At 36.9% G+C, this 23,607-nt stretch overlaps 1 protein-coding gene across 1 annotated transcript in view; it reads right to left on the bottom strand.

The window, feature by feature from the left end:
* LOC149218023 (uncharacterized) overlaps positions 1-23,607 on the bottom strand; it is a 245,419-nt gene that overhangs the window by 130,987 nt on the left and 90,825 nt on the right. The window contains exon 4 of the mRNA XM_089386459.1: positions 11,510-11,570. Coding sequence (XP_089242585.1) covers positions 11,510-11,570 — 61 coding nt within the window. The remainder of the gene's footprint in view (positions 1-11,509; positions 11,571-23,607) is intronic.

Raw genomic sequence — 23,607 nt, 5'->3', positions numbered from 1 at the left:
TGGATTTTTTGTTTGAATCACTAAAATCACATTAGAAACCCCAATGTACACTATAGCCTTAGTGAAGATTTAATCCACCATACAAATATTTGGAATCCAAGCAACAGTGATTCCTGCCCAAGTTTGTGAACTTGGAGCCCAAGCACTGAAGTACCTGCAAGCAATATGTATTTATCTCAAGAATAATTTGTTAGATCACATGGGGAATCAAACCACGTAAGATTAGCCCAAAACTATCAATAGTATGATTTTATCTCCATCTAATGAAAAAACAGATCTTATCAATATTCAACACAACATAGAGATGGTCGTAGTCAACACATACCACAAATCAATAAGCAAGAACACCTTGAATTGCACTCCAAAGTCTTTATTATGATAAAAAATAGTTCTCAGCGAGAATAGTTTATAAAGATTCTTCCTCGGCAATTTTCTAGCCAGAGATCAAGATGCTAGAGACTCAAATGACTCTCTAATTTATAGATTTATCCTCCAAGTGGAAAAATAACGGCTAGTTTCTTTGATCCTTGTCAAAATAATCTTGGTCGTTGATAAACACTTCAAGATATTTTAATCTTGGCCCTTGATTTTTTTTTTTTTGAGGAATTTTCGAATTTATCATTTAATTCCATTTTTATTAACTCAAAATTAATTATTTTGAGCTAATTTCCTCAAAAAAATGACTTTGACTTAACCACCAAGGTCCAAGGGTTCAAATTTTTTTGAAATATTTTATATTGCCTTGTTGGAGGACCTTTAAAAATTGATTCGTTTAGGACCCACGAATTTTTCCACTTGGAGAATTATTTTTCCTAAGACAATTTAATTTTGACTATTAATTAATTTTTTGGCTTAGGATTTAATTTTATTTTGCCAGAAAAATTAATTAATTTACACATGAGGGGATTTAATTATTTTTCCACCCTCTAATACATAAAATTTTACATTTACAACCCTCAAAGGGGAAATACACATTTGGCTTAGACCCTCAAGACACATAGCTCATTTGCAACACAATATGATCAAGTAGACCAAGTGATTTGCAATAAAATAATTAAGCCAACTAACTTAAATTATTCCCAAATCACTTTTACATTAGACTCGAATAAAAACACTAAGGCTCACCTAAGATTTCGACAATAAATTGCAACCTAGATTTGGGGTTTAAGCTGGAGGGAAAAAACTCTTCTGATTAGCCGTGTCTAAAAGCACAGGTAAACAGCGAGGTTAAAAAACCTCCTAGGATGAAATTCATCATCAAAAATCATAGATTTACTTGTTACATATACAGTGGTCTTAGTAGGATCATTTACATTACATAACCTACATAATGGGTTTACAATGACATGTAGACTACTGATAGATGACCCGATCTTGTTGAAAAAATTTGGCACTTCCGCTTTCTTGGAACTTTGACAAAATGTGTGCAACACAGCCCAAGGCAAGGTACTAGGCTGGATGTGTCATATATCCAGTAGTTCCTTCAGCTAGATTTGTAACTCTTGAAGGCCGTCACTCTGTAGGGTGTTTTAGAGATTGGTTATGTACCAGGTTTCAATTCTATCGTGAGATCCAGCTCTCTTTTATGATGTAATCCTGGCAGTTCCTTTGGAAAAAATCAGGAAATTCAAATAACAACGGATATTGCTCTAAGGATGGTCATTTTCCCCTGCTTACTTCCTTAACTACATATACCTGACAACCTTTTCTTAAGCAACGCTTCATTTGCATCGCTGAGATGAAGCGTAAAGATGCCTTCCTCTTAATACCCTGAATTTGGATTGTTTTTCCTTCATCATTTATACAGAGAATTATTTTCCTGTAACAGTCTACCCAAGTTTTATGAGTTTCTAATCAATCCATCCATATGACGAGGTGATAAGTTCTTAAAGCTGTGACATATACTTTTAACTTAGTTGAACAGATCCCTAGATGAACTTTGCATTCCTCAAAACTCAAATCTACCGATTGAAGTTCTCCTGAAGCCATTTCCACCTGTCTGATATCGTTTTGCTTACAGGCTGCCAACCCACATTTATTTAATGCATACAATGAAATAAAACTATCAGTCACACCAATATCAAATAAGATTTTGAGTTTTATATCGTTAATAGTACCTGAGGATTCCACTACAATGGATTGATGTTCTGCCTGGTTGTTGTTGACTACTGCATGGATTCTATGATTGCCTTGGGCATTTGATGATGACTCTTTTCCTGGTTTATGCATTATACTTAACGAGGCTTCGCAAATGCAGTCCTCCACATCCCCAACAATTAACCTGGGATGATCCCTTTGAGTCAGATTGTGAGTTTCTAGAAAAGGAGCTTCGTCCTCTTGTGCTACTTCCTCTCGTGCTTCTTCCTCTATTAGTAGTTCCTCGAGATTTCCACTGACTTGTGTTTGATGATTCAGCAGTTATAATATTAACTGTCATGGGAGCTCTTGCTCCTACTCCCCTTGGGGTAAATCTATTACCATAAGAAGGTGGTCTCGAGCTACTCCACCTAAAGAAATTTTGGGGAGTCTTCCATGGAAATCTTGCTTATGGGGGTCTTGTCGGTCTAACATCTCTTTTGATCCCTAGATGTTCCTCTGCATAACGGGCACATTCAACTGCCTCTGTTACTGATAATGGCTTCCACATTCTAACCATGGCCCTGGTTTGAGGATTTATACCATACAAAAAATGCTCAGCTTGACGTTCATCATTATTCTAGATAAGGAACGTATTTTACGAGTTCCATAAACCTTATCTCATATTCTTCGATTGTTTTTTTACATTAGACTAACATACGGAAAGCTCCAGCTTGTTGCCCTTGAAAGTAAAGTGGAAAGTATTTAGCGCGAAATCTTTCCTCGAACAACTCCCAAGGGACATTGCCCGAAGTGAAATGTAATTGCTTTTCTAGGTTTCAACAGGGTTACGAGGAAGCGCACCCCCTCATGTGCCCGCTCCCAATTCACGCTCCGAGCGGAAGCTAGTCAGGAGCGCGCTCCTGACAAAAAAATAACGTTCCCTGTTTTTCAAGATCGTTTAGGGGAGTGGTCGGAAGCGTTCGCTCCTTGACCGCTCCCGTACGCTATGGGAGCATTTTTCAGAGAAGGAAGTGGTCGAGGAGTGATCACTCCTGACCACTCCCCCCTCTGAAAAACGCTCCCATCCAAAAAAGACACACGGCCAAGAGGGAGGGTGACAACCGACGATGGATGACGAGAGAGGAAATGGAGGGAAAGGGGAGGGAGGAAAGGGAGGGGGAAAAGCATAAATAGACCCTCCCCCCTCCCCATTATTCACTTCATCCATTGAGAGCAAGAGGAGCAAGAGAGTTTGGAGCTTGGAGAGAGGAGCTTGGTGAGAGAGGAGCTGGAGGAGCTTGAGGAGCTTGCAAGGGGAGATTGGAGCTTGGGATTGAAGGCCAAAGAGGTAGGATCTACACTCTAATCTAGCATTTTTTTTTATGTTCATTGCTAAATAAATAAATTCTCTATTACCCATTCCCCCATTTTTTTTACAGACTCAAAACTTCAAAGTTCAGACATCATGGTTATATGGCTTGGCATTTTCTTCTTCTTGGTTCCTTTTTTGGTTATTATGGTGTTGGAGAGTAGAAGAAGGAGGGTTGATCAAGAAGAGGATGAAGAAGTGGGTTATAGTGGATTTGATGAAAACCCCGAAGAGGAGTACCTTGGTGAGGAGGAAGAGAGTGAACATGATTCAGCGCAAAAAACTAAACAAGACCAAACCCCATTGTGGAAATATGTTTCTAGGCTTGAAGGAGGGAAAGGGGGTGGAACCACTAAATTTGCCCATTGCAACAAAACTTACACAGGTTCATACACCTGTGCCAGAAGGCACCTCTGTGGGAAAAGGTCATGGGATGAAGATAAACCAATAGGAATCAAAACTTGTGCAAGTGTGTCAGCAACATATAGATCCAAGTATAGGGAAGAGGAGGAAGCCCAATACAAATCTAAAAAATCAAAGGGTTTCTTTGAACATAGCTCACAATCACATCAACATGCACAAAGAACTCCTTCAGCATCCTCCCATGGCAGTGGATATGGAGGCACAGGACCAAACATCTCTTTAAGGCGTAGAACCATATCAGATTTCCTTGATAAAGGGTGTAGGAATGATGTGGATTCAAAAATTTAACGGTTTCTCTATGCATGTGGGATACCATTCAATGTTATTCGCTCACCTTATTGGCATGAAATGGTTTTTGCCATAAATGATGCCCCTAAAGGATATAAGAGCCCTGGGTATGACAAGGCTAGACACGTTGGACTTGATCATGAAAAAGAAAAAATATCACATTCTTTGAGTAGAATAACAAATTCTTGGACTGAGCATGGGGTGTCCATTGTATCTAATGGATGGACAAATGTAAAGGGCAAGCCATTGATAAGTGTTCTTGTTGTGTCTATTAGTGGTGCCATCTTTCTTTCAGCATATGATTACTCAGAGAAGTTCAAGACCGCATCAACATTGCAGAACCATTACTTGAAACAATTGAATGTATTGGGCTATACAATGTCATCCAAGTCATCACTGATAACGCTGCTAATTGTAAGGCAGCAGGAGCAATTATTGAGGAAAAATACCCCAACATATTTTGGTCTGGGTGTTTGGTTCACACAATGAACCTTTTGATAAATGATATTATTAAGAAGAAAAAACCAACAATACAAATGGATTGGTGATTTGTACAAGAGAGGCAAACAAATGATAAAATTTATTATAAATCATAGCAGTACCCATGGGCTTTTACGCAGTAACTCAAGATTAGAGTTGTTGAAGATTGTGAAGACTAGATTTGCTAGCTATTACCTCACCTTCAGGCGCCTTTTGAAGGTAAGAGAGTCATTGGTTAGCATGGTATCAAGTCCACACTAGCAGGTATTAAAGGAAAGGGCTACAAATGCAGCTGACAAGCAAGGTTTTGAACAGGTGGAGGAGACCGCTCTTGATGGTCTATTTTGGGCATGTGTGAGGCAAGTATTGGAATTCACCAAGCCCATTTATAACATGATTCGTTTTGCAGATACAGATAAACCAGTGATTGGGGACGTGTATGAGCAGATGGATACTATGTTGGGGCAAATAAAAGATATTGTTCAAAAAGATGATCCCAACTTTTATACACTGATTCATAATTGTGTGTGTACACAGTGGAATAAACTTAATGTTCCACTACATGCCTTGGCGTATATCCTTATGCCAAAATACTACACTACATCTTGGTTGGGCCAACCTGCACCTAAGGGTGGGGTTAGGGTCAAACCCCATACAAATCCAGAGGTATCTACAGGATATATGCAAGCATTAGACAAGTTGGTACCTGACAGGGAGGAGTGTGCTAATCTGTGTCTTGAATTAGGAAGATACTTCAGTTGCACTGGTTTGTTTGGTTCTTTGTATGCAATGGAAGATAGAGACAAATTTGATGCTCTCACATGGTGAGAAGGATATGGCAGCATGGGACTTTTGCCAAAATTGGCAAAAAAATCTCTCATAGGTTGTAAATACTTCTTCTGCAGAGAAGTGTTGGAGCACCTATAGCTTCATACATAATGTGAGAAGAAACAGACTCAATGAAAACCAGGTAGAAAGTTTGGTTTATGTGCACTACAACTTAAGGTTGTTGAGTCATTATTGTGATCGGGCTTATGAGGATCCAACATATAAAATTTGGGACAACCAACCAGAGGACGATAATTTGGAGAATGGAACTATACATCTTGAAGAACTGGAAGCAGAACTTATGAGAGATGAAGATGAAGCAACAACAACCATGCCACCCCCACCATCCAGTAGCAGTGCCAGTGCTTGAGTTCCAAGTCTTGTTCCTTTGCTGTCGCCGCCTCCATGTACATCCTCATGTGGAGGGCATGTGCCTTCTGGTTCTGGTCGTGGGACTATGCGGGAGGAGACTCCTAGAAGACCACCACGACCTTCTCAGAAATTAGACATTTCTCGTGGCGGCAAGAGGAAGTTGTAGATGATAGATTTACTTGTCTTTTCTAATTTCTAGTGTTGATTTTTGGGTAGCATCGGATGTGCTCTAGCTCCGAAATTTTGTGGAGGGGCTAGAACACATGAGATCTCCAAGACCCATAAATTGTTTGGTGAAATTCCACTCGGATTGTATTTTAGTAAAATAATTAATATTTTTAATGGTTTTCCTAAGTCTAAACTTAGGAAAATTAAAATATTAATGGGTATTAATGAAAATATTGGTGAGAAGCTTCTAAAAGACAAGGGTCAAGTCTAATTTAATCTTAGCCATTTATTAGAGATTAAATCACGGCCATTGATATCTCAACAAGAAAAGTATAAAGGAAGACTTGAGATTCATTTGGAGACACACCAGAAAATACTCAGTAACCCAAGGGAAATCAATTCTCAAGGAGTAAGAGTTCGATTTCAAAGGGAGAGTTGCAGGGTGAAGAGGAGGGTATCAGCATCAGTCAGAGACTGAGGAGGAGGTGACGCAGTGCATCAGAGGGACAACGTAGAGGGACAGCTCTGAGAGGCAGTGCAGCAAGGGACGCAGTCCTCACGCAGAGATGACGCAAAGGTGACGCAGTGAAGGCTGGAGGGTCTCTAGGGTGTTAGAATTTCTCCAAAGGGAGGAGGAAAATTATCTCAGGTGTTTTCTCAAAGGTTTCTCAATGTTATGCAAAATCATTCCTTGTAAAGAGATTGTTGTTGAAGAATAATAAATAAACCCTCATCTGTTGCACCGGTTTTCCCGCATTGGGTTTTTCCGAGGACTATTGTCCAAAAATAATTGTGTTGATGTGATTGATTCTTGTTCTTGTATTTCACTGTTCTTTTCTCTATGCTATTATGTGACAACTGCAATAGAATTTACTTTGATGTTTACTAAAGGGTTTTGTAAATAACTTATTGTGGAAAATAAGTAGGAGAAATAAATCAGTTACTGCAGTAGAATTTCGTGTTACAAATTTTCACATCTAGTAGTTTTAATAACTATTGACACTTTCATATTTATTATGATATTTTTTGTAAACAATATGTGACAATTTAAGTTTGAAGTTTGAAGTTGGCAATTATAACTCATTGGTAATGAATTATGAATATGATGCTTCGTGAAAGTTGAAAGTTGTTTCATTTCATTTCATTTCACGTTAGATATTCTTTGTTGTAATGGTTACACTTAGCTTACAAGTACAACTTTGGTGATCAATTATGATAAATGTTATATATTGAATTTTGAAAGCTTGAAACTTTAAGATTGATGAATCATGAGACTCAATATGTTGTATGTTACTAACTTGTAGATGTGGTTGATGAAGATTATAACTTCTAGATGATTGTTGTTATATGGTTCAATCTATGTTTTTTATGCTTTTTATATCTAATTCATCATTCTACACGCTTTTGTTGACATATATGCATCAAAATATAAAAAATATAAAAATATATATATTATATTAAAAAAATGTTCTCGAAATCACTCCCGAACCAAGAGCTTCTGAAAATGTCGCTCCCTCTCCCACTTCCACTCCCTCTCCCAAGTAACCTTGGGAGTCCCCACCAAATCAAAGCACTTTCCCTAAGCTGAAATATAGTGATATTTGTCTTAGAAATAGAAGAATATTCTTTTAGCGCGAAACACCTTGTCATTCCTTCTAGCCATGCTTCAGCACGTTCTCCACTTCGTCCTCTTGAAAATTTTGGGAGTTTAATCTTTTGCAGTTCCTTAGAAATATCTTCTTTCGGTTGTCTATAATCAAAATCTTTTTATTCCTCTGGGTTTCTTTCCTCAAGGTGAGGTTCCTCTTCCTTGGTATTAACCATCGATGGCCCTTTTAATGTTTCTAGGATGGCTTCCAATGAACGCATTATAACGGTTAGTTCAGGCGCTGAAGTGGTTGGTGTTGATGATGGTATCGATGGTGGCGATAGCGATGACAATGGTGGTGGCAATAGCGATGGTGATGCTGCCCGATGGCGTCGTCATTGATGTCTTTACCATCACAGCTTTTTCCTAGTCACACAATAAGATTATGAATATCTGAGGTACAGTTTAGATTAATAAATACAATTTCGTAAATTCATCTCACATGCGGGTATAGTTTTTTTTGCTATTACTACCTACAGGTAGGCCTTACTAGTACTGAGGTCAAGGAGGGTGGCATCGCTACCTCCTTGTCCTAACACATGGTGTTCTATCCTGATGCATAATAATACTTATTAAAATGCATGGGTCTTCATGGTTCATTAAGGTGTTTTAATTGTTTAGGATCAATGTTTCTAGCATCTAACAAACATTGTCCAGTTATAATTTACCCACATTAAGAGTGTAATAACATACACTTATTCAGTCTAGCAAGTACAATGGTTGAAATTCACACTAAGTTAAAATAATTCACTTAAAAGGGTGAATGACCATTCCATAAGTGGTACAGAGATAGAGCGGATTACCCATCATAAAGAGATTATTAAGAATGTATATTATTGCCTATTGAAAGAATGGTACACTCACAGGGGACGTAAGTCTAAAAACCCTACATTTTTGCATAGATTTATGAGTTTTTAAGCTAAGTTTGTTTCGATTTTAACTATAAGTGGAACTTTACAAACCCCAACCTAAACCTTTCTTTATTGTCTAGAATGGACACAGAAAATAACTTGGTTCACTTCCTCTCCTATTGTTGTGTCTGAAACATTACTCCACTAATAATTCCAAATTGATGCCTGAAACATTACCCAATCATGTAATTGCATGTCACACAAGAAATAGAATATGGGTTATTCACTCGTTCAGATGGGACCCCTTCCCAAAATTAGTGGGAGGAGCCACTCAGGGATCCGCCACAAAGATTTTCGGCATTATATTGGATCTACATAATGCTTATAAATATTGCTAAATGAAATTAAGGATCTAAACGACCATGGTTTTATAGGGTATATAGTAAATGTAAATGTAAACAAATGAAAGACACAAAAATTGTGTATCTATGCCGAAAATCATGCAAAGTTCATGGAAACAAAACTGATAAATATTTAATTTCTAAATTTTTTTTTTTATTTTTTTTAAATCTGTTGAAATTATAAATATGAAGGTTATATATTTTCAATATAATAAATTTCATTTATATTTTCATAATACAATTTGCATAATATAAAATTATAATTTCAATAATGATGTTATAACCAAATTAAAATGATGATAATAATAAAAATATTTAAAACCTTATCGTTTTACAAAAATAATTGGAAAGTTAGTTGAATTTACCTGAAGACATTTTTACATCGGCAAATTCAGAGTATCTAGACATTAATTGGTGGTAAGAACTCATTACAAAGTCAAGACCTACCGTTACAAGTTTCAATTTGTCGGGTTTTGATTTGGCAATTGGATCAAACAATAGGAACCATGAACCATCAACATCTCCTTTTACAATTGAATTTGCTCATTACAAATATTTTGTGGTTTCCTAGGTACATTGAGGTATTGATAAGGTGTACACTATGGGGCAAACAAAAACATACTAACGGACATTATCTGTTCACACAGGGAAGTATTAGTATCAAATCACCATTGTATGCCAAAACAAACTTTATCTGGATACCTAATGATTCCTTTTAATTGAATATGTTATCCCAGGATCAGAACCATCGAGTTTAATGCAACTTCAATGTTTATAAAATTATCATTGCGATCTTGTAATAATTTTGACTGATGTTCTATTATTTTGACTCCATTTTTGCAAACCAAGAGTGGCATAACTAAACAATTGAGAGGAGATAGTCATAGGTAGCTCTTATGGAGTTTTGTGTTACGGCAAATTTTATCCTTAAACCATACTTCACAGTCAGCCTCCTTCAGCTTCACTACTAAGCAAGGTTTAAAATACTTGGGACACTCTCACGCGATTCCATGGGAAATATGGCAATGACGTCTTTGCTGATGAAACCATTTTCATGTACACTGTCTCCAGCCACTAGAGAGCATGCACAGTTCACACGAACTAGCATAGAGAATGAGCAGAAAAAAGAATGTAGAGGGGCAGAGGAAAATGGTAGGAGATTAGCAGGAGTTACAATGCAGAAGAAAACTGAAATGGGGTTGGCTCTGATACCATGTCAGACCAGGAGTAACTCCACGAATGAACTTGTTTATTGCATTAGCCATATCATGAATTTATACATCAGTGGTGAGACTCTTGGGATTCCAATTCCAAGGTCTCTTGGTTTGCTCAAATGCATCACTGAAAATATTTACAATAATCCTTTTGGATTAGGTGTCAACACAACTCCACATCCTTGACCTAATTCTGGGTCCACTTGGTCCCGTGTGGTCCCGCAACCTTACAACTCTAATTCCACAAAGATCACATAAAGACCATTTCTTCATAAGGATTCTCAGGTCTAGGAACCCTCTTGACAAGACACATTCCCAAACCCTAGCCTCAAAGATCCTCTTAGCCCTTCCTAGAGAGCCTATCACCTTGCTTTTAAGCAAGAAAGCCATATAATTGAGTCTCTCTTGTGAATAGGCCTTGGGAATCACCCTTCATCTTTTCATTGACATATTCATTATTGTGATTCCTCTTATATCAGGTCTCCTCCCATCAGTGAAAGTTCGTAAAGAGCAGGGAGCCTTAGCTGAGGTGACAATGGGCTATCGCTCCATTGTTGCCCCTTGACCTAGTAGTTACTCTATAGGATCCCCTCCTAGGACCCCTGCTAGTTTGAGCGGTAACATGCCTCTCACAGCTTACGTAATGTTTTTATTCTGATTAATAAAATTATGTATCTGAGGACATTTCTATTAAATTTATCATGTTGTTAAATCAGTGTACAAAGTGTAAGAATATGATTAATTAACTACATAAAACTTCAATTTTATTAACCATACCAACTATTATTAATTGATGATCGTACAGATTAAATGTCTGGCACATTAATTAAATCGTACAGGGATTTAATTAAATTGCACATCATTACAATTAATTATTTGTACCATGTTCCAATTAAATCACATCACCTTTTAATTCCATCATACAGCAAGGAAACATTGCATGGCATAAAAAATAGGCTGGTTGTACAACAGATAGGAAATTGCAGCTGTACTACGACCAAAAAATAATGTCTGTACAAAGGACAAGGTACAGCGACTATACGGCAAAGAAACCAACCTGGCTCTAATAACAATGGAACAGTTAATCTTCACACTAGATAATGTCTTCAAACAATTCTGAGATAAAACATATTTGTAAATTGATTGAAAAAAAAAATGATTGAATAATGATTTACATTTGAAAAGGACCACAACTATAAATATATCCTAAGGTGCCTCTTGAAGGGTTATGACCTTTAGTCATTAGTACTTATTATTATTAATTATTATATTTTAATTTTATTATTTATTAGCTTTCAGTTATTTATATATTATGTTATCTAAGGTTATATATAGAGAGAGAAATATTTTCTGTAAATATAACAAGTATCAAGGGACTTGAGACTCACAAAAATGTTGCTTGATATATTTCCCGAATGGTATATTCACTCCTGGATAATCTATTAAGACCTGCACAAGCCACAACCTTATTGATATGGTGAAAACTAAGCAAAATTTATCTAATGTAAATCAAACCTCAGTATGCATTAACAATAAATACCTTTATCCCATGGCTTGAAACAGAAAGAATAAAATCATACCAATTTCTCTAGAATATAATGGCCATAAAAATTCATTGCAAACTACCAGACGTTGAATCAACTATAAACAGTTTGATGGTTTGTGCATATCTTTAGGAGATTTAACCTATACAAGTCTCATATCATCTACATGCAAGAAACAATAAAGTCAAAATGGAGAAATAAAAGGGACAGGAAGGAATATAGAACAAATGAATTTAGAATACAATGGATCCAAGTTTTTTTAAGGTAAGCAAGATTTATGTAGTGTAATCAAACCCTAGTGTTAGCATGAAGTTTTATGGAAGGTGTACCAAAACTGCTTCACTTAAGTTGTTGGTGGAAAGCAACCCTAACAACAAAAATGGTTGTTAATGCATTCTTAAGACCTGCAAAGCAAATGTTAAAATGCTGCAGCAAACAATGGGCAAATCAAAAGACACATGCAACAGCAAGATAGAAGTGTAAACTTGGGGTCTACAAATCCCCCTCCATGCAATGGGTCCTTTTGTAACCATGTGCTTCAACTTCAGCTTTTCTCTCAATGATTGTATGCAATGGGCAAAAGATGGTTATGGAGGCTTGAACTCAAAGTGGGAGCTCAAATGTCATAGGACGATAATAGGGATGATGATAATAGCCATGGTGAAGAATGAGGAGAACCCTTCTATTTATAACAAAATATTGAGATAGATTGAGATTTAGAAAATAATAAAATATTATAGACTAAACCAAAATCTAGTTGTTGTGAATATTTTATTAAATTTTTTGAGGGAAAAGATATTCGAAATGGTCAAATATCTTTCTTTAGAAAATGGTTAAAGTAATTAATAAATAAATAAATGATTTATTAATTACCTTATGGTGATTAAGTCAAATCTGAATTAGAAACAATTATTAAATAACGATTTAATAATTATTTCGAGAGAGAAATAAGGGAATAATAAATAAATAATTATTTATTTAATTATTCTTGAGTGGTTAAGTCAAAAATGGTTAGAAATAATGATTTAATTATTATTTCGAGAGAATATTAAATAAATAATGATTTATTTAATTATTCTCATGGGGTTTTGGATTTTAATGAGAAATAATTTAGGAAAATGGTTCACTAAATTATTTCCTAAGGTGAAAGTGGGTTTTAATATGGAAAAACTGATCCTACGTGGTGTATTTCGATTAACCTAGTAGGAAATGGCTAGATGATCATTTTTTGGGTGATAAAACCTAGTATGCATTAATAATAAAGACTTTCATTGCTCAAAACAAATGAAATAAAATCATACCAATCTCTAGTAGTGCCACCTACATTCAATGCAAAGTAACAGAAATTAAACCAACTATAAACATTTTGATGTTTTGTGCATACCTCTAGGAGATTTAACTTACACAAGTCTCGCATAATCTACATGCAAGAAACAATCATATCAAAATGGAGGAATAAAGAAGACAGGGAAGGGCATAGAACATATGAATTTAGAATACAATCAATCCAAGTTTACTGAAGTTGTGCATACTATTAGAACATATGCACTCGCATCAAGGGAATAATGTTTCGTGCAAAAGGCTATATTTGTATGGCTCTGATGGTTCAGTTTCGATGCCCAAAGTGATTGCCCATTTGCATGTGCCTGTCTTAAACAAGGCCGCATAGCTAGCGTTCCATGCCGCTTAGTTTAATAAAATATTTTAATGTCATGACGTGTTGTATGTACTCCAAACAATAATAAAATTGTAAAATGAGTTATATGAATATTTGTTTAATCTTTTTTCATTAATTTTTTTAATATAATTAAACATTTTTTTTGTAGATAAAGGTTATATATATATAAAAAACTGACATTGAAAAGAATGATAACAAGGTAATAATTATTTATTTAATATTGAATGATAGCAATTTTTTTGTATAATGTTCATATTATAGTACACATGTCATGTCATTAGAGTATAGATTGATATAATGAGAGTTGTACAAATTGTACACATGTTATTTTTACATACATTTTTCAAATTTATATTTTTTAAATTATTTTTTTGTAAATTAAAAAATAAAACCCATAAAAATTGTCTATTCAATACTTTACACCAATGAGAAAATGGAATTTTTGAATTTAATTACAAACCATTTGTGTTTATGGTACATAGTAATTAATATATAATGTTATTTTTCAAAATATTTATATTTATTGTACATAGTAATTAGTGATATAGTACATGGTAATTAATAATAGAGTACACAAAATTCAATTCTTGCCATCATTACACAATAAGAGGGGAGACATTTCAACCAATCATATTTGAGATAAATAGAAATAAATTTTATTTAAAAATAATAAATTTAATTTCATAATGTTAAACTTTGGATAGATTTTAAATTTTTTTAGTTAAAGAAAAACTAATAGCAAGTCAATGAAAAATTGAATACATTATAACCTGTCAGCGGCAAGTATAATAAGGCAATAAATGACAATTTGTATTGTGTTTGTAGTGTCATGTGCCCTTAGTGATTTGGTACAATGACAGTTAAATAAGTGCAAACTATCATTAGATGCATAACTTTCAAGAAACATTGGTCACTAAGATGAGTTGCAACTCAATGAAATAATAAAATAGCAAAAGTCATGTTTGAAACTGTGAAGTCGTGGCATGTCCCTGCCCTCTCGAAAACTAGAGACATAAAAATTACATTGATTTCTAAAGAACACGCCATCATCTCTTCTTCGATTATCACGTTTATGCTAAAAAATTCCCCTTCAAACTCTTGTCAATTAATGAAATCCCTCAAACTACATACAAAATTTGACTTTAATCTATAATTAGTACTCAATTAATTTCTCAACATGTTTCCATTGTTATCCATCTTTGATCATTACATGAAAGAGAAAAGACAAAAATACCACTAAGCTTGATAGTTGGTTGTTGCCAAGGTAGTGATTAAAGGTGATTTTTCAATAAACAAGTAATCATCACTTGATTTTCCTAAGCAAAAAGCCTTAAAAATCACTACAAGTAACGTACCTTATTAATACCTATTTATGAAGGGTCGTGTTTCTTAACATAGATGTCTCCTTTAGTCTCTTGACTGTATATCATCATTCGTGTCTTTCTCATATTTATAATTATCATTTGTGTCTTTCAGATATATTATGGATTGGTTCTTTTTCTTTAGGAGTCTCCTATGACTACCACAAGCTATACCACAAAAATAGTATCAGGGCAAGTTTGAACCTTGTTGACCAATGGCCAATTCATTTTTCCTGTAGAAGAAGGCCAAAATATTCTTAGGTTGTTAGTCATTCAAAGACATGCGATTGAAGGGAAGATGATTCTTTTACTGCTACCACTAGAAAAGCCAAAAATGTTTGCTAAAGGAGTCATTGAAGTACAAAAACAGTGCAGAAATTCTTCAACATTTAGTTGTGTTACCCCCTCATATGGCATGATGGTAATGTGAAAATTTCAAGTCTGAAATCCTATTGCAACAACTGGAATTAATTCTTCTAATTGTTAATTAATTTAACAATTTATTTGCTAAAGCAAATATCGAATAAATCACACTGCAACCTTGACAAATAAAATTGTATAAAATAATAGCGCTGGAAACTGAGAAATATGCTAGCACACATAAATTTGACACAATTATTTTTGGACAAAAATCCCCAGAAAAAAAACCCAACTTGGGAAAACCGATGCAACAACAGAGGGTTTTTATTATTTTTGCAATAGTGAAATAATCTGAGTACAATCTGGATGTCGAGAACTAGCAATCCTGCAAAGAAAATACTAACAAAAATTATTTGAGTGAAATTACCCTCACTCCGAGCAATCCCAGCACGGTCTGAGTTTTGAAAGGCTAGTCGTCCAACTAGTCTTGCACAGGCTCTGCGTCACTCTGGCATTGCCTGCCACACGTGCTACTTGAATCGACTGTCAATCTAACTGTCCTACCTACTGCTGACTGGGAAAACACTTCTCCGACATTCTAGAACCTTTTCTCGGCAACTGAAAACACCTTCACCTCCAACAAAATCGAACTGCCCTTTTGATGCTTTTGCGCTACCTCTAAGCAGTCTCCTGGAGAAAATATCGGCCTCTCTGCAAAGTACTCACCTGATCTGAAAAATCTTCCTTTGGCTTCACTATCCCTGCGCCTTTCTGTCTCTGCTTCCCTTCTCTAGCTCGAACTTTCTGGCAACTGATTGCTGCTCTCTGGAAAATCGAATTCTCCAACGAAAATCAAACTCTATGTGTATGTTCTCCATCTACTCATCGACTTCTTCTTATAATCTTCTGTTGGACCTCCAACAGCCAAGATTAAATCTCAATCGATGGCTAAGATCATATCTGGGTTGATCCATGTGAGTTTCTAGATGATTCACAACTTTCTCAATTAATTCTGATTAATTAACCCATTTTTCTAAGTTTAGACTTAGGAAATAATTAAAAATAGGCTAATAATCTAATTGAGACACATCTAGGTGGAATTTCCATAAATGATTTCTGAGTTATGGAGAACTCCTATGTTTTAGCCTCTCCACAAAGTTTCGAGACTATAACACCTTCGATGCTACAAACACTAACAGGTAACTCTTGTGATTTTTATGACAAGATATGGTTTACAGCATCGTACCCACGGAGCTTTTAATGGATTACGGGTACAAACCTGCAATGTTTGCTTGGAGATGATTCTCATGCTTGATGATTTATGGATCATCCTTTTGGTATACATTTTGATGATTATGCAACTTGCTACCTCATCATGGTGTTACATTGGTATACCTATTCTTTCTCACTAGAGGATGTTATATTTTGATTCATGTATGATGGTTCTAGGCCCCCAATGGTTGGACACCAGTAGTATGGGATGAGAAGTGGCTTGGTGGATTGTCTTAGTACCTAGTTTTCTCTTCATGGTCACATATCCTTGGTTGATGGAGTTTTGGGGTTAGGAGTTTATGGTTTCACTTGATGCCTCGATTGATAGTTTTGAGATGCTATTTGGTGCTATGATATATCATTCATAAATGATTTATGATTATGCGGTTCATGGTTAGCCTAGCCTAACACTCATACATCTCACTAGTGTGCAAGACAACCTCATAATAATTATTGATGGCTCAAGAGTGAAATGTTGTGATCCTAGTTCATGTAGGCGTTTTACACTAGGAAAGGTTTAACAAATGGTATCCTTTTATTATGACTTTAGCTTATGGTGGGATTTACTAGAAGATACCATCTCTAATTGTCATGGAACAAAACCTTTATGAGGTATACTCCTCATTGACACGTGTGGATGGAAGTATATTATCATTTTAATGGGGCCTATTACCCAGGGCTGCAGGGGACCGCCCCCCCCCCACCCTGAATCTGCTCCTAAAGCACGCTCCCAAAAAAAATAATGCTCCCTAGTTTTTCGAGAGCGAACACGGGAGCGGTTTGGAGCGATTGCTCCTTGACTACTCCTGGAGCAATTTTTTTAAGTCGAGAGCGGTCGGGTAGAGATTACTCCCGACTTTAAAAAAAACACTCCCCGTCGGTGAAAATCATGCAGCCTATTTTTTGGAGGGAGGGGAGGGGCCAAAAGAAATAAAAGGCCTCCTCCCCTCCCACAATGCACCATTTGCATCTTGAGAGAGAAAGAGAGGGCTTTAGGAAGATTGAGAGGGTTCATTGAGGAGCTTGAGGAGCTTGCAAGCGAGATTGGAGCTTGGGATTGAAGGCACCATTGGAGAGCCAAAGAGGTAGGGTCTATACTCAAACCTAGAATTTGTGTTTTTTATATGGTTATTTTTAAATGAAAGATGTTCTCTTCTCTCTTTCCCATTCCCATTCCTCCATTCTATTGCAAGCAAGAAACTATAACTCTACCAAAGTTCAAACCCTCAAACATCATGGCTATATGGCTTGGCATTCTCTTGATGTTGGTTCTGTTTTTTGTTATGACAGTGTTGAAGAGCAGTGTTAGTTTTTGTAGCATCGGACAGGTGTTCTAGTCTCGATTTGTGTCAAAGAGGCTAAGAACACGAGATATTCAAAACCCAAAAAAGGTTTCGCGAGATAAGCTTGCAAAATGCCTTAATTAAATTAATTAACCATCATTTAAATTTTTCCTAAGTCTAACTTAGGAAAACTGGTTAATTAATAGTAATTAATTAAGGAAATGTGAGAATGCTCTAGAAACTCACACGGATTGAGTTTGAGATGATCTTAGCCATTGATGGGGATCTAATCATGGTCATTGGTTCACCAACAAGAGATTATAAGAGCAGGTCGATGGGGATGGAGATAGACACATCAAAGAAGAGGGAGATCAAGGCAGATCGAATTTCCCAGAGAGCAAAGATTTAGTGGAGGGAAGAATTAGAGCCAAAGATCAAGTAGTAGAGGCTAAAAAGTAGCAGCAAAGAGATTATGGAGGATCTTTCCAGTTCTGGAGAGGCAGTGGTAGAGAGATTCCAGAGGATCTTTCCAGTTTTGGAGAGGTAGCAACAGAGACGCTGAGTTATTCCACTAGAGGTTGCACAGGGGTTGTACAAAAGACTCAAGGAGGCAGTTCAATTCAGCTAAGGAAGGGGTCGATTTAGGTGCTAGAGGTCGGGATAATTTTCCAAGAGGCCAAGCAAGTCAATTCCAGAGGCAAAGAGAGGCAGAGCTGCAGGCTTCAGTGAGTTTCGTAAGCAGAGAGAGTAGGGCCTATGCAAGCACTGAGTAGAGGTTCATGAAAGGGCAATTCAAATAGCCAGTTTTGCCAGATTTCGTGTTGAAGAATGTAACTAGTGTCAGTCTTCATAATTGTATTTGAGTCATGATGTAATGTATTTATCAAAAGAAAAGAAAAATATTTTTTATTAAAGAAAGATTGACTTATTAAAGCATGGGTTTCATGCTTGGGTCAATGGTCAATAGGTCAAAGCACCCATTGTGTGCTCTAGGGTTTATATCTTGAGTCAAGGTCATAGTCATGATGTAAAAGACCCTTCATGGGCACCTTAAGTCAAAGAAGAAAAAATATTTTTATGTCAAAAAGGACTCCTCCACCAAGTCAGCTCCCTCTCTTATATGTCAGCCTGCCTCTCATACAAGTCAACTTCATGAAGAATTCGGCCAGCTCAAAGGGACTATAAATAAGAAGGAAACTCGACCTATTTGATACACTCAATTAAGTGATTCAAGTCTGCAATTCGAGTAGAAGAAAAAGATGCGAAGTTGAGAAGAAGAATAGAAAAATCATAAGCATGAAATAAAGGATATTTGAGGTATTGCTTCTGTCACAAGTGCTACTTCAGGTCCAAGAGATTGCTAGACGAAGTTGCACTTGTTGATTCACTATCGAAGAAATGACTTGGGTTGACTTTTTGAAAGATTGACTTAGATGAAGTATCTCTATTGAAGGCTGACTTGGTAGAGGAGATCTCTCTATTGAGTCTAAAAAGGGTCTTGGTTGTCTCAATTTGATTTGAAACTATTAGTGGAAGAGCTTGAATGGGTTTTCCCCTTCATGGGGGTTTTTCCCTCGTTGAGTGCCTATATCTTGTGTCCTCTTTTGTTTGTGATTTTCATTGGTTGGCATTAGTCTTGATGATAAGAACAAGATAATTTGAAAGAAGATCTAATAAGTAAATATCACAAGATAATCTCAAAGTATAAGAGAAATCAAGCTAAAGAATCTAAAATACATGATGCCCTAGATTTCTCAAACATTTTGGCGCCGGGATCAGTTGTGGAGTTGAGGCATTTGCCTCACAGATTTTTCAAACAGATATTTGTTATTGGATTGCCAATTTTGGCATCCAGATATTGTACTCAGATTTTGTTGTTGCATATAATAAAATAAACCCTCATCTGTTGCATCAGTTCTCCCACATTGGGTTTTTCCGAGGACTTTTATCCAAAAACAACGGTGTCATTTTTATTGTGTGTGTGCTCTATTTTCTCAGTTCCATTTTATTTTCCGTAGTGCATTTTATTTTTGGTGAAAAATGCAGGTGTGATTTTATTCGTTGTTTGTCGTAATAGCAAATAAATTGCACATAATATTATTCAGTTAGAAAAATAATTTCTAGTGGCTGCAATAGTGAAAATTTTACATCGTATCAGAGCAATTTAAAGACTGATCAGTGGCTCAATAAAGAGGGAGAAATTTTGCAGCTTCAGAGTGAGTCTCATAACAAAATTTCCAAATCTATGCAGACCACCAGCAGGAAGTGCGAATTAGCAAAGGTAGGGCTCGATTTTCAGTTTGTAGGCAACAGAAAATTCAAAGAGCCTCAGTTGTAGTGATTTGCAGGCAGTGGCATTGCCGAGAAGCAGTACCAGTGAGCAGATCAATAATTTCGTTGAGTAGATATGGGCGCAATTGGTTTGCAGCATCAAATTAGCGCTTGGTGGAAGAGAAAAGCACACGAAATTATACTCAAGATATCTTCAATAAATTTCTCAAAATTCCCCAATATGGTCACAGATAGATTTGATATTTTAGAGGCTACATATTTCTCTTCCAGATTGGAGGACGAGTTTGCTCAGATAGCTTGGCTATCTAACTCAGCTTCACAGGGAGTATGGTATATAAATAGTGGAGTGTCAGCTCACATGATAAGAGTTAGAGAATACTTCTCCAGCTACAATGAGGAGGAGATGGACTTCCAGATAACAATGGGAAACAGAACTAAATATAATCTAGTTGGTCGAGGTACCATTGACATTCCGAGGGGGTCAAGAGCAAGCACCAGTGTTACAAACGTATTGCATGTGTCGAGACTACGTATGAACTTAATTTCAATATCCCAGCTACAGAGTAAGCGATATGATGTCCACTTTGTAGGGAAGAAGGTGTTCATCAAACACCAGAACTAGAAGAAGGTGAAACAGATTGGGGTACGAAGCAACAGATTGTATAGGTTGCCATTCGACTCTCCAATGGCACTAGGTAGCAACGGCAGTAACAGTGGGAGAGACTTGAATGATTTATGGCATAGGAGGATGGGACATTTACATCATGGAGCTTTCAAATGCTCAGGGAGACAATAATTCTAGAATTAGGCATAGAACATGATGATGTGTGCAAAGGGTGCATACTTGGGAGGTATGCTAAGGCATCGTTCCCAAGAAGTGACAGTAAGTCGAATGGTGTGTTGCTGCTTATACACTCAAATATTTGTGATCCTATGTCCACCAGATCCCTCGAAGGGTATTAGTATTTCATCAACTTCATTGATGAACATTCAAAGAAAACCTATATCTATTTATTGAAGACCAAGGATGAGGCCTTCAGTCACTTCAAGGAGTTTAAGGCACTAGTAGAAAATGTGACAGGAAAGAAAATTAGGGTGCTTCGCTCGGATAACGAAGGTGAGTACACAGATAGTGACTTCACGAGTTTCTATGCACACGAAGGCATCAGGAGGGAGTGGACAGCTCCATACAATCCACAACAAAATCGGTTAGTGGAGCGGAAGAACAGGTCTATAGTTGGGGTTGCAAAGGCAATGACATATGACCAAGATTTGCCCAAGTTTCTATGGGCAGAGGCATGTAGCACAATGGTGTATATACAGAACAGGGTTCTTCACAGGGCACACGAAAAGATAACACCAGAAGAATTATTCTCAAGGAAGAAGCCAAGAGTCAGTCACTTCAAGATCTTTAGCATCATAGCTTATTGCCATGCCCCAAATGAGAAGTGCACCGAGTTGGATCAAATTGTAGAAATGGGGTAGTTCGTTGGGTATAGAGAAACCTCTAAGCCTTACAGGATCTACATTCCTAGCAGCAAGAAGATTATCGTGAGACGGGATGTGAAATTTATGGAAGACAAAGCCTTCAAGAAATCTCATGAGATGACAGTAAGTGTTCAAAGTAGGCCAACAGAAGTTCCATTACTCTAACAGTAGGGGCAGCCGCAATGACACTCACAAGGATCGAGTACAGTTACCAGTACAAGCACAACCTCAGGTGTAGGAGATCTTGCAAGTTCATCACAGAGGCGGGATGAGGAGTTAGTCGATCCTCCTACCACTAGTGGTCGAACCAACAAAGAATTTCATCAGACATTGAGGATGCAGAGGAGTTCATAAGAGCTCCTAGGACGAACAAGAGAGAATGCAGACAACCAGAAAGGTACCAAGCCTTGGTGGCACAAGTTGTAGAACCCTCCAGCTACCAGGAGGCCGCAAAGCATCAGGTGTGGATAGATGCCATGGTGGACGAATATAGCTCCATCATGACAAATTATGTTTGGGAGGTAGTGACGAGAACTGAGGATAGTTCAGTAGTGGGCTCTAGATAGATCTATAAGATTAAGTACACTGCATATGGCAGCGTGGAGAAGTACAAGGCTAGGTTCATGGAAAAGGGGTATGCGTAGAAGGAAGGCATAGATTATGAGGAGACCTTCACCCCAATTGCCAGATATACTTCTATCCAGTCAGTCATATCTCTACCAACACAGATGGGATGGCAGATTCACCAAATAGACATCAAGACAGCCTTCTTGAACGGGATGATAGAAGAGGAGGTATATATAGAACAACCAGAGGGCTTCCAAACACATGAGAGGGGCACGCATGTGTGCAGACTGAAGAAAGCTCTATACGGGCTCAAGCAAGCTCACAGGACATGGTATGGTCGGATTGACAGCGACTTGCAGCAGATGGGATTTGTCAAGTGTGACACAAATCCCAACCTTTACTATTTGATGGTAGAGGATGAGCCACTCATCCTAGTTTTGTATGTGGATGACTTCTTCTTGGCTGGGTCGTCAGGGCTCATAGAGCACACTGCAAGAGAAACCTGGCAACAAAATTTGACATGAAGGATTTGGGGCTGATGCATTACTTCCTAAGCTAGGAAGTATGGCAGAAGGAAGGGAAATCCTCCTTGGTCAAGGGAGATATGCTATAGAGATTCAGGATGCAGGACTGTAAACCAATGTCTATGCCTATGATTATGAATTGGAGGAAGATTGATGCATCAGAGGATAAGGAAATTGGTCAACCTTCTATAGACATCTTATCGATTCCCTCATGTATCTGGTCAACATCAGGCCAGATATTTGCTTCGCAGTCAACACTCTCAGTCAGTTTATGGTGGGACCTGTTGACCACTGGAGTGGCACCTGATGATTATATGAAGACTCCATGCCAAGGATGATCCAGAGGACACTCGTACCATCAGATATTGTCAGTCAACAGATTTTTTAACTCTACTTCTATATTCTCATCATCTTTCTTGTACCCAGATTCCACACCCTACGGGGAATTGTAATAAGTGATATTAGTAATGATGATTTTTGAGTCTATAACAGGCCTAGGATGTTAGGACTCGATCAGCAAATGAGTACACCTTGGAGTGTTTTTTTTTATTTGGTTAATTATCCCTTCTTTTTTAGAGGCGGATAATTTTTTAGGTTTTTTCACTCACATTTTACCCAAAGTCGGGGTGACGGTTTGAAGGTTGAGCCCCTGACACATCTTAGTGTCTAGAGTCGATGTATATTATCATATTAGATCACACAAAAAATTTCGTGGAATTTGGTTAGGTCTAGGTAGCCATTTTTAAATTTTTTTGATTTCCCGCAAGTCAAAAATTGCAAATAAAATTGTATTTAAATTGTAGTAAGTGTAGTCTAGAGAAGTTGTATGGGGTATGAGTAATCAAATTTAACCTCTCACTTTCAAATTTCTACTATGACACACTTCGAGAGGTTATTAATGTGTTTTGGACCCTCAAAACACTTTTTCTAAGTTTAGTGGAAATCTGGCAATTAATTAAGCCAAAAATTAAATAAATGGAAAAAATAAAAATCCATACATGCTAAATGTTATGGAAATCAGGTGGAAAATTATGGGGGAGTTAAAGTGAAGCCCCAAGGTGATGTGGAATCCTAATTTCCAGGATTGTGGCCCTTGCCATTAAATCTAATAACTCAG

Source organism: Pinus tabuliformis, chromosome Q (genome assembly GCF_031772625.1).
Source record: "Pinus tabuliformis cultivar Carrire ecotype Pingquan chromosome Q, CPIR1, whole genome shotgun sequence".
Taxonomy (NCBI): Eukaryota; Viridiplantae; Streptophyta; class Pinopsida; order Pinales; family Pinaceae; genus Pinus; species Pinus tabuliformis.
Note: the sequence above shows the minus strand (reverse complement) of the source record. Positions and strands in the feature narration are given on the sequence as shown.